Genomic DNA, 11,425 nt, shown 5'->3' with positions numbered 1-11,425 from the left:
AAAGTGAAAATTTTATAACTTGGTTCTACAAGTGATTGAAATTGATGATTCACATAGGAGTGCCTTCGAAGGCTATACACTTTTTGTCACTAAAAAAAGGATGAACCATATATAATTAGGGGAATAAATTGAAACAAAAACTGATTATGATTTGATAGGTGAGTAACTAAAATGAATAAATGGAACAGGTATTGGAGCTAGGAATAGTGGTGCACTCGATAGTCATAGGACTATCAGTAGGAGCCACTAACAATACTTGCACCATCAAAGGTCTAGTCGCTGCACTTTGCTTCCACCAAATGTTCGAAGGCATGGGTCTCGGCGGTTGCATCCTCCAGGTGAATTCCTCCTTTCCTTACTCCTATCCATTCTGGTTTCATTTCTTTAAAAATAGTTTTGCTTTTGAAAGAATTGATATGGAAATCATATGATTGAGAACTTGATAGTACATATATATGTAGGCGGAGTACGGATGGGTTAAAAAGGCGGTGATGGCTTTCTTTTTCGCGGTGACGACGCCTTTTGGAGTGGCTCTAGGGATGGCACTATCTAAAACATACAAAGAGAATAGCCCTGACTCGCTTATAACAGTTGGGTTGCTCAACGCTTCCTCGGCTGGATTACTCATCTACATGGCTTTAGTAGACCTTCTAGCTGCCGATTTTATGGGTAAAAAAATGCAGAGGAGCATCAAGCTTCAACTAAAGTCATATGCCGCCGTTTTGCTTGGTGCTGGTGGCATGTCCGTCATGGCCAAGTGGGCTTAATGATGTTTTAAGTTAAAGAGTGGAGATTACAAATAGATGTATTGACTTTTTTTCTATCTTTTGCACATCAAATAATGGCCACATATATCTTGTGTAATAGCTAATAAATGTAAATTAAACTATGGTATCTAAGTTATGCGGATGCGGAGTTGAATTTGAATAGCGACATAACAATGATCCTAATATAATCCACCATATTACATACGTTTTAAGTAAATTCCGTACGTTTAGAATACCATACTTATAAACAAAATCAAAACGTAAAATGAATCTAGGATGTTATATTAATATGAAAATTCATGTAAATTACTAATATTTTAATAAACAATAGATGGTATTTAATCGTTCGATAAAGAGATCTAGCATTTCCACCATCCTTAAACGTAAATAGATTATTTGCTATTGTAAAATTTTTGAATCCGAGATATTTAATATTGAGTTGAGATATATAACGAGAATTAATCGTATAGACGAAGTGTAAATCAACAACATACATATACTAATTTAAATTGTACTGGTCACATGTCGATGCAACTGACATAAGTTATATCGTAGGCTTTAGAAATATCAAAATCAAATAGACGTGAGGTTATGTGATCGAATATGCTTGCATATTTTCATATTTTATATATATTTAAGCCTACGGTACATGCTTGAAAATAAAAAAAATTATTGGACACATATATCTCATCTGATCCAAGCTGTAGAATCCCTTTCTTATAAAACTTGCCAGAAAAATCAATAATTTTGATCATAAATATGTCAATCTATATTTAAATTATATATATTTTATTTTATATAAATTATATAAAGACTATTTAAAAAATACATATAGGCTAAAATACAGTTTCTATAATTATAATAAATATATTTGTGGAAGATAGACTCCATATCTTGACTGCCATAACTAAAATTATAGTCCGATGATCTATATTAGACAAAATAGATTATAATTGAAGAAAGAAAAGTATGTTCTATAATGATAAATTTATTATTTTAAAGTATAATGAAGTAAAAATAGAACTGTTTCTTAAATATAGTAGCAACCAATAGGTCTAATGGAAAAAAGGTAGAGCACAAAGTTAAAAAACTAAAGATTTGTGAAGTGACAGTTAGTCCAGTGATCAATGGTGAGTCCTTATTGCATAAAACAACATTACACCAGGGATCGAGTCCCGCTCCCTACAAATCTTTAGTTTTTTTTTGTTAACCATTGGACCACAACAGATCGGTCCATTAGCCAAATTCCTACGAATGTAGGGAGCGGGATTCGATCACTGGTGTGATGATGTCTAATGCATTAAAGACTTACCATTTGCCACTGCAATAAGATTACTTCACTGCTCTAATAATTTTATTTATGATAAATAGTCTCTCTGTATTGCATCAATGAATATTAAGTGTCATCAAAATAAAAATATAGACAAAATCTACTAATTTTTTTTCAATAAATTAAAAAAAAATGTTTCTTAAATATGATATTCCCAAAAGGCCTAATGAAAAAGGTAAAGCACAATTTTAAAAAGTTGTAGATTTATTACAGTAATTTCATTTGTGAAAATAGATAAATCATAAATGTCATATTTTAAGATAATAAAATATTTTACAGATAAAAACTGAAATTTAAATTTAAATTAAATTAGTATAAAAATGGGTTCTTAAATAAAAATAACCCCAAAAGGCCTAATGAAAAAGGAGAAGCAAAATTTTAAATATACTAGATTTATTGTAGTAGTTTTTGCGAAAATAGATTATGTATATTGGATCATTGACTAAATGTCACGATTAAAAGAATACAATAATTTTTAGAAAAAATCTGAAATCTAAAGTACCTTTTTTTAATTACAGTTACATTTTTTTATTCTAACATGTATTTAAATTTTACTTTCATTCAAAAACTAATTAACACGTTCAAAAATTTCAAGTATGATCATTTAATTTTCTGTTAAAAGTTGGATTCCATTATTATTACTAATAAAGTTTTCATAGTATTGTTTTTACTAATTAAAGTTTCATTTATTTTACTTAATTCATTTTTATTTAAATAATTTTTTTATAATAATAAGTAACGTAAGTGTATACATTAAATGAATATAGTTAAGGAGCATTCTCAAAAATACCCAATTTTGTATGCTCATTTTTTTAAATACCTCTCTATGTTGACTATTTTCAAAACTACCTCTCTTTATGTATAAAATGACCAAATTACACTTTTTGAGTGACAACAGGAATGTACAATCACCAAAATTAAAAAAAAAATTCTGCCAAAAAATAAAAAATTTTCCCGCCAAAAAATGAAAAAAATCCCGCCAAAATTACTAAGTTAGATTTTTCTGCCAAAATTTTTCAAATTTATACCTTTAAAAAATCATATAAAAACCTTGTAAAAGCCTTATAAGGTTTTTTTATAGTTTTTAAAAGGTTTAAAAAAGTTTTGAAAAGGTTTTTAGAACTTTTGAAAAGGTTTTAATAGATTTTTTATAAGGTTTCTATAAGGCATTTATAAAGTTTTTACAAGGTTTTATAAGACTTTTGTAAGGTTTTTAAATTGTTTAAAACCTTATAAAAACTTTTTAAAAGCTTTGTAAAATTTTTTTTCGAACTTTTTTGGCGGGAAAATGTCGGAATTTTTTTTGGCGGGAAAGTTTTGTATTTCATTTGATTGATTATAATATTTTTATGTAAGGATAAAATGGTCATAAAAATGAAAGGAGGATAAAAATGAAAATAGCCTAGAATATTTTTGAAAAGGTGTATATAAGGTGTATATCAAAAAATATATTTCTAACAAATTTTCTATAATTTATTGTAAAAAATAATATTCTTTAGGTGGACATCGTAAATAAAGAAAGAAATCTCCAATTATATATTAGCTTTTAGTGCTAAATGGTATATAAATAGAGATAAAGAATAGCTTAGTTTCACCATTGAAAGCAAACAGAAAAAAAATACATATACTTAAAAAATGAAGAATGTCTCGTTGAAGCTGTTTTTATTTGTTACTCTTCTTTTCGTTGTCTTGCGTAAGTATTATATTTTTCATTTCTCACTTTAGTTTAGTAAAATAACATATAACTATACTATTAAAAAGAAACTTGGAGAAATAAAAATATATGAAATTGAAATATATATGTTATAGATGCATCTTAAGGTTTATGTGGGAACATATATAAGTTTTTCGTATGAAAGAGAAGTCTCCTTTGTTTTACTGTTTGAACTAACACATTATTCATATTATTATGCAGGAGAAGATCTTGCAAAGGCCAAGAGATGCGACGTAAACTCTGACTGTCAAGGCTTACAATCTTGTCAGAGAGGCCCAGAATTAGGATACTGCGATGATGGAACTTGCAAGTGTCTACCATTACCAGCGACGAATACAAAAACCATCGATGTGAATCATGGAGGAATATGCGATACATACCTCGAGTGTGGAAGCATGTTATGCTCTGATTATCGTAAGGCATGTTGCATAAATGATAAATGTGCGTGTCGTAAACCAGGCCAAAATGTGCCCAACTGCCCAAATTAAATTATGTTAAAATCTTCATTGTTATAATCGATTATCAATGAGTTATTAAGCACTTTGTATCCATCGACAACTTTTCTATGTTTTGAAAGAATAAACGTCTCATTTAAGTAAGTCATTTTAAACCATTTGTTAACTATATCTAACAAATGAATGATAAAAAGTTTAAAACATACTTAAGAGGTGCAATTATATTGAGCCAATGGAATCCTTGTTCTTAAGTTAGGTCGTCTATGGATTTAGATATGTTAAATTTTAAGTGTAGCCATGCATCCAAATCTTGAATTTGATAGATCTTCAAAAATCTAAAAATTTCAATATGATCAATGTTTTTGGTGGATGGATGGTTTTTTACTGGATTTCTGGTAGAGTTCATATATTCATCTCGGGCTCTTAATGCTGAAATTTATTTTTCCAAAAAAAAAAAGAATTATAGCTGAAGAGAGAATTATACTTTTGTCATCTTTCGTTTTTGTCAACAACTTTATTTAGAGAGGGTTATTGGTTCTATGATTTTGATGGATATGGAAATCCAAACAAAAATCATATTTTATTCATTCATTGATTTTAAAATACTTATCAAAATTATGTGTTATTGGTTATATGATTTTAAAATACTTGTTAAAATCCTATGTTATTCATTTGATGATTTGTTTTTGAATTTCAAAATCCACATTATGTTTTAAATGGATTTGAAAATGTAAAATAGAAGGATTCAAATCCAAGGATAAAACATGTTATTTCAAAATCCATGTGTTTTAATTTTTAGAATTTACAATTCCATATGGATTTAGAAATCACATCTCCAATAACAGCCCCTTACTTTTGCCTTCTCAACATTATAAAATAAAGTATATTTTCATAAGAAAGTAAATTAAAAACTGTTTTAAAATATTAAAAAAGTAAATACAGATTTAACAACTGTAGATTATCATAATACTTTTGTTTTATGAGGCTTATAACTGAAAAATAAAGTCTTCTCTATATTAAACAAAAAAAAATTGTAACCAAAGGAAAAAAAGTCTATTCTGTAATGGTAAAATATAATACTAAATGAAAGTATTTTTTCAAATAAATTAAAGATAAAAAAGTTTCATATATAAATTAATGCCCAAAAGGCCTGATGGAAAAGGTAAAGCACAATTTTATGATATTTATTGTAGTGGTTATATTTGTGAAAAAATAGGTTCTGTATCTTGGATTGGATCATTACATAAATGTCATGATTTTATTTGTGTAAAAATAGGTTCTGTATCTAGGATTTTATCATTAAAAGAAATGTCATGATTAAAAATAAATAATGAAGATATATTATAAATAAAATATGAAATTCAATGTAAAATTTCTCCATCCCCTATATAATTGAACTCAAGACTAGCTAGTTTTCTCACTAAACCTAACTCATCCAGCAGCATTCACATACAATTATACAAACATTGTTTAGCTATGAGCAACCTTTCTTTTATGATGGCTTTTCTTCTCTCCCTCTTGTTGCTCTTCTCTTGTAAGTAAACGTGTTCATTGGTAATTCATTTTACTGGTGAAGTGGTTCCAAGATTTTGCATAATTTGAGCAATTATACAAATTGTGTGGAATTGTAATTTATGTTTAGCAGTTTGTGATAAAATCTACCATTTTGAAGATTTTCGCTTAGTTTTTATGTTTCCAGTAATTAATGAATTTAATATTTTGAGGATTCTTCTATGTCACAATGCTACCTACAATATTTTATTTAATGTTTCTAACTACAGTAATTTTTGAAAACATATGTAGTATACTAATTAATTTGACATGTTTTGTTTTTTCTTAAAATAAATTGAAGGTCAAAGCATAATTATCGAGGCCAGGGAAAGCAAAGAATGTATAGGAAAATGTCCTCCTACTCCTTCTCCTTCGATGATAGATTCAGAAGAAGGGGACAATAAAAAAGGTAAAGATATAGGCAATTGTCATAAATCTCCTATTCCTTCTCCTTCTCCTTCGATGATAGCTTCAGAAGAAACACTCAACAAAGTATGTATGGAATAAAGGAAAGAAAATCAAATGTCATTGCAAGTGTCCTAAGCATAAAGCTCATACTCCTTCTCCTTCGATGATGATGGATTCAGAAGGAGCCAACAACCAATGGATGAACCATAAAGGACATATGGGTAAATGCCCTCCTAGTCCTTCCCCTTCAATGATAGAGTTAGAAGAAGGAGTACTCATCAAAGAATGTATGGACCATAAAGGACGTATGAACAAATGTCATTGCAAGTGTCCTCAATCTAAAGCTNGTTAGAAGAAGGAGTACTCATCAAAGAATGTATGGACCATAAAGGACGTATGAACAAATGTCATTGCAAGTGTCCTCAATCTAAAGCTCCTTTACACCAAAAAAAAAAGAAAAAAAAGAAGCTAAAGCTCCTACTCCTTCCATGAATGATTATGGTTTTTTAAACTAGATGTAACCCTGAAATATATTTTTTTCGTATAATAATATTAATAAAAAGGGTCAACATAATCGATTTCTATATGACAATGCTTAATAGCATAAACCAAAAATTGGTTTAGACACATGACGATCTCCGAATAACTATAACTTGTGGTGTGTATATGGATGAATTTTAATCGACTTTCTCAAAATGTATAATGCAAACGATTTTACATATTAAACCAAATTTACAAGCTCATGCATACAAATCGTTGTAATGTCGTCCATGGATACACTACACAAAAATGCAAAAAAAAACCAAGTATCTAAACCCCACTATAAAACCGAACACACACAAAAAATCCTAACTCAAGGGAAACACAATCAGAAAGAGAAAACCAAGTATGTCGGGAAACCTTGTTCACGAAGAGGGCCTTCGCTATTGGTTTAGAACTCACATCGGCTAGATTTTTTTTCTCTGGTTAGGGCATCTCCATCAATGGCTGTAAACAAAAGTTGCTTAAAATATCTTTTATTAATTTTGAAAAAAGTTAGTTTAAGAAATTCTTAAGAAACTTTAGAATTTCATGGGTTCATTGATGGTTGTTAAATTTGGGATTCTTAGCAAAAATATAATTTTGTAAATTGTTATAATTTCTGATTGTGTCCATTGATGGTCGGATTGGTTGAACCACGAGTCAATTAATTTATTGGTTTGTTTACATTTTATAAATATAACATCTACTTTTCTATAAATATATGAACAAAACATATATAATAACGTATTAAACAACTAAAATTAAACTTTTACACAGTTAGATAAAATAACTCAGTGATTTTTCTATAAATAGCAACTATATTTTTAATTTGGTTTGAGTTTGAAGTGTGGTAAAAATAAAATATTTTAATTTGATAATAAGCCATTGGTCCGACCTGCTGATTCAACCACCGGTTCACTGGTTTTTAGCGGGTTTTTTCGATTTTTTGCAGGTTTCTAGTTATCCAGTTTTTAGAGGTAATCCAGACCGGAATGTCTACCGGGTCGCGGTTGGACCCGTCTGATTGGCCGGTCTAGTTTGGGTTTAAAAACATTGAAATAAAGTATATATCTATACAAAGTAAATTAAAAACTGTTTTAAAATATAAAAAAGTAAAACACAATTTTAAAAACTTTAGATTACTATAATACTTTTGTTTTATGAGACTTATAACTGAAAATAAAGTTTTCTCTATACTAGACAAAAAAAATTATAACTAATGGAAAAAGGTATATTCTATATTGGTAAAATATAATATTAATTTAAAATATTTTTTGAAGGAAATTAAAGATAAAAAAAAGTTTGATAAATAAATTAATTTAATGGCCAAAAGGTCTGATGAAAAAGGTCAAGCACAATTTTAATATATATTTATTGTTGTAATTTTTTTTTTTTTTGTGAAAAAATAGGTTCAGTATCTTGGATCGGATAATTTAATAAATGTCATAATTTTGTTTGTGAAAAATAGGTTCTGTATCTTGGATTGCATCATTAAAAATAAATGTCTTGATTAAAAATAATTATTAAAATTTAGTGTAAACAAAATCTGAAATTTAAAATTAAATTATCAAAGAAAGTGAAAAAGCTGTTCTCCATCCCATATATAAGTCAACGCAAGACTAGCTAGTTTTCTCACTAAACCTAAGTCATCCAGCATCATTTACATAGAAACATTGTTCAGCTATGACCAACCTTTCCTTTATGATGACTTTTCTTCTCTCCCTCTTGTTGTCCTTCTCTTGTAAGTGAACGTGAAAAAAATATACCAATTTGAAGATTTTCGTTTAGTTTATGTTTCCATTATATTTATGAAGTTAAATATTTGATGTCACGATGTTGCTTATAGTATATTCGATTTAATATTTCTAACTACACTAATTTTTGCAAACATATGTAGTATACTAATTAATTTGACATGTTTGTTTTTTTTCTTAAAATAAATTGTAGGTCAAAGCATAATAATCGAGGCTAGAGAAGGCAAAGGATGTCCTCCTACTCCTTCCCCTTCAATGATAGATACAAAAGAAGGAGTCAACAAATGTCCTCCTAATCCTTCTCCTTCGATGATGGATTCAGAAGAAACAGTCAACAAAGTATGTCTGGACCGTAATGGACAAAACACCGAATGTCACTGCAAGTGTCCTAAGCATAAAACTCATACTCCTTCTCCTTCTCCTTCGATGATGGATTTAGAAAGAGCCAACAAACAATCCACGGACCATAATGGACATAGGGGTAAATGCCCTCCTAGTCCTTCCCCTTCAATGATAGATTTTGAAGGAGTACTTATCAAAGAATGTATGGACAATAAAGGACGTATAAATAATTGTCATTGCAAGTGTCCTAAATCAAAAGCTCCTACTCCATCTTTCCATGAATGATTATGATACTTTAAACAAAATGTAACCCAGAAATATATTTTCTTCAATATAATAATATTAATAAAAGGGTAAACATTTTTCTCTATTTTAATCTGATATAGTTTTATAATCCATTTCAATATGACAATCCTTAAACGGATAAGCCAGAATTTGGTTTAGACACATGACAATCTACAAATACAAGTTATAACTTGTGGTGTGTATATGGATGAATTTTGATCGAATATATTAAATTAATAAATTGTATAATGCAAACGATTTTTGATGGATTCTGTCGAGATTAATGGCTAAAAGAGCCATCATCTCGAGGGGCGTGTGGAGAAAAGATCCCACATCTGATAGATGTAAAGGGACTTTAGTAATATATAAAGGGTTAGGGCCTCTCCACTCATTGTCAATTGGTTTTGAGTTGGAAGCCCACAGTAAAGCCCGAATTTAACATGGTATCAGAGCCTACACACGCTGACCCGTTAACTAGTCCAGCCCGGATAGAGGCCCGATCACCCTCATTAATTGATGACCCAAAGGAAGGCCCAATTCTATCGAGATAGCTAAAAAAAGAGAGCATTATCTCGAGGGGGAGTGATGGATTCTGTCGAGATTAATGGCTAAAAGAGCCATCATCTCGAGGGGGCTTGTGGAGAAAAGATCCTACATCTGAAAGATGTAAAGGGACTTGAGTAATATATAAAGGGTTAGGACCTTTCCACTCATTGCCAATTGGTTTTGGTTTTGAGTGGGAAACCCACAGTAAAACCCAAATTTAACAATTTTACATATCAAACCAAATTTACAAGCTCATGCACACATCTCGTTGTAGTGTCCATAGACACACAACACACACAAAAAAAAAGGCACAAAATCCAGTACCCAAGAAGCAGTACATAGAAACGCCACTATAAAATCGGACAACACACACATAAAACCCTAATTCAAGAGAAACACAATCAGAAGTGATTCAAAACGAAGTAAATACCTGATCAATGAATTGCCCTTGAGAGGAGGTGTATTAGAAGAAGCATGGACATCTACAAACTCTTCAGAATCGTAAAGAGCTTCGTTTCCATCATCATCATTATATCGATTTGGGTGAATCCTTCGTTCTTATACTCTTGAATTGAGCCGTCAGCTGTGTCAATCAAGCTTCATAGCAAGCAAAATAACGAAATAGCCATAAACATAGCCACATTTTCCCTAATCTTGTTACAAGTTGCTCACTCTTCTTCTCTCGCACACACTCCTTTAGTCACTCATATAGAGATGATGAGTCGTTTCTATAGTGTCATGTTTACACACATTCTCTCCAAGCTATAAACACGGATCAACGACTAAGTTATACTCTCTTCATTTTATATTACTCGTCGTTCTAGGTAATTTCTTACATTAAAAAAACAAATAAATTTTATGTTTTATTCTTTATTAATATACTCTTTTATTTGGTATAGGTTGTTAATAAGCTAAAAATAAGAAACAAAACTGAAAATTTATTTTACAAACTTGCATCGTAAATTCAAAAGGACAATTAATTGACAACAAAAAGTGCCAACTAAAACAGAGAAAGTATAACTTTGAAACGACAACTAAAAACCGGAGATAGTATTGTATAATGGAGCAGGCCTAGTAGGCCCGAAATCTTCAATGATACTATTGGTTGGCTAAGAGCTATGATTCGGTCGAAGTAATTAATAAAAAGAGGCTAAGAATGGGTCTACTCAAACAATAGAGAAGACACCAAGTGAAATCTTAACCCAAAGAAAAAACAAATTAAATTTGAAATTTTTTCAGTCCATCCATTTTAATAGTACTACCACATATTTACAATTCATAAACAATTTTAACTTACAATTAATATGACCATTTTCTTAAGTGGGGGACTTATACGTAGTGTAACTAGTGGATAATGTATATGCATGTGTCGAGAACCGTCGTCCTAGACCTAGTCTAAAATATTCGAGACTTGGTTTATCTTGTACATAATTGAATAAGATAACATGCCGACACTGATTAGTACGTAATGTCGACACTGATTAGTGAGCCGTCAAGTCAATTCCCTTATATGCCGAAGATAAAATCTTATCTTTCCCAAACTTAAAAACTTCCACAGTAAACAAAGAAAGAGATCATGACTAAATCTCCGGTCACTTTTTCTGTGGCCATCATCAACGTCTTACTCTTCATCCTCTCAATCTCACATTTCCCCGGAGCTCTGTCTGAATCCGACGAAGAGTGTATACCCGAGTCTGGCAATATATGTACGGACAAAACCAGAGCATTTGATCTCAAACTCATAGCAATCT

General features: G+C 30.2%; 3 protein-coding genes and 1 pseudogene across 3 annotated transcripts; all 4 read left to right on the top strand.

Annotated features, from left to right (window-relative positions):
• LOC104779003 (probable zinc transporter 10) lies at positions 180-881 on the top strand. The gene is made up of 2 exons (XM_010503401.1): positions 180-338; positions 462-881. Exons 1-2 carry the CDS (start codon positions 180-182, stop codon positions 765-767), a joined length of 465 nt encoding a protein of 154 aa, XP_010501703.1. The 3' UTR covers positions 768-881.
• On the top strand, positions 3,702-4,381 carry LOC104777163 (defensin-like protein 285). Its single transcript, XM_010501373.2, has 2 exons — positions 3,702-3,790; positions 4,013-4,381. The coding sequence occupies exons 1-2, from the start codon at positions 3,733-3,735 to the stop codon at positions 4,297-4,299; spliced, it is 345 nt and encodes a 114-aa protein (XP_010499675.1). The 5' UTR covers positions 3,702-3,732; the 3' UTR covers positions 4,300-4,381.
• Positions 8,380-9,213, top strand: LOC104777162. Its single transcript, XM_010501372.2, has 2 exons — positions 8,380-8,488; positions 8,695-9,213. The coding sequence occupies exons 1-2, from the start codon at positions 8,431-8,433 to the stop codon at positions 9,126-9,128; spliced, it is 492 nt and encodes a 163-aa protein (XP_010499674.1). The 5' UTR covers positions 8,380-8,430; the 3' UTR covers positions 9,129-9,213.
• LOC104779000 overlaps positions 11,251-11,425 on the top strand; it is a 2,566-nt pseudogene continuing 2,391 nt past the window's right edge.

Source organism: Camelina sativa, chromosome 3 (assembly GCF_000633955.1).
Source record: "Camelina sativa cultivar DH55 chromosome 3, Cs, whole genome shotgun sequence".
NCBI classification, from domain to species: Eukaryota; Viridiplantae; Streptophyta; class Magnoliopsida; order Brassicales; family Brassicaceae; genus Camelina; species Camelina sativa.
Note: the sequence above shows the minus strand (reverse complement) of the source record. Positions and strands in the feature narration are given on the sequence as shown.

Excerpts from the sequence above, each read along its gene's own strand:
- LOC104777162 (XM_010501372.2), top strand. The coding sequence starts at position 8,431 with ATGACCAACCTTTCCTTTATGATGACTTTTCTTCTCTCCCTCTTGTTG. Across the intron at positions 8,489-8,694 it reads CCTCTTGTTGTCCTTCTCTT|GTCAAAGCATAATAATCGAG; the intron begins GTAAGTGAACGT and ends AATAAATTGTAG.
- LOC104779003 (XM_010503401.1), top strand. The coding sequence starts at position 180 with ATGGAACAGGTATTGGAGCTAGGAATAGTGGTGCACTCGATAGTCATA. Across the intron at positions 339-461 it reads TCGGCGGTTGCATCCTCCAG|GCGGAGTACGGATGGGTTAA; the intron begins GTGAATTCCTCC and ends ATATATATGTAG.
- LOC104777163 (XM_010501373.2), top strand. The coding sequence starts at position 3,733 with ATGAAGAATGTCTCGTTGAAGCTGTTTTTATTTGTTACTCTTCTTTTC. Across the intron at positions 3,791-4,012 it reads TCTTCTTTTCGTTGTCTTGC|GAGAAGATCTTGCAAAGGCC; the intron begins GTAAGTATTATA and ends ATTATTATGCAG.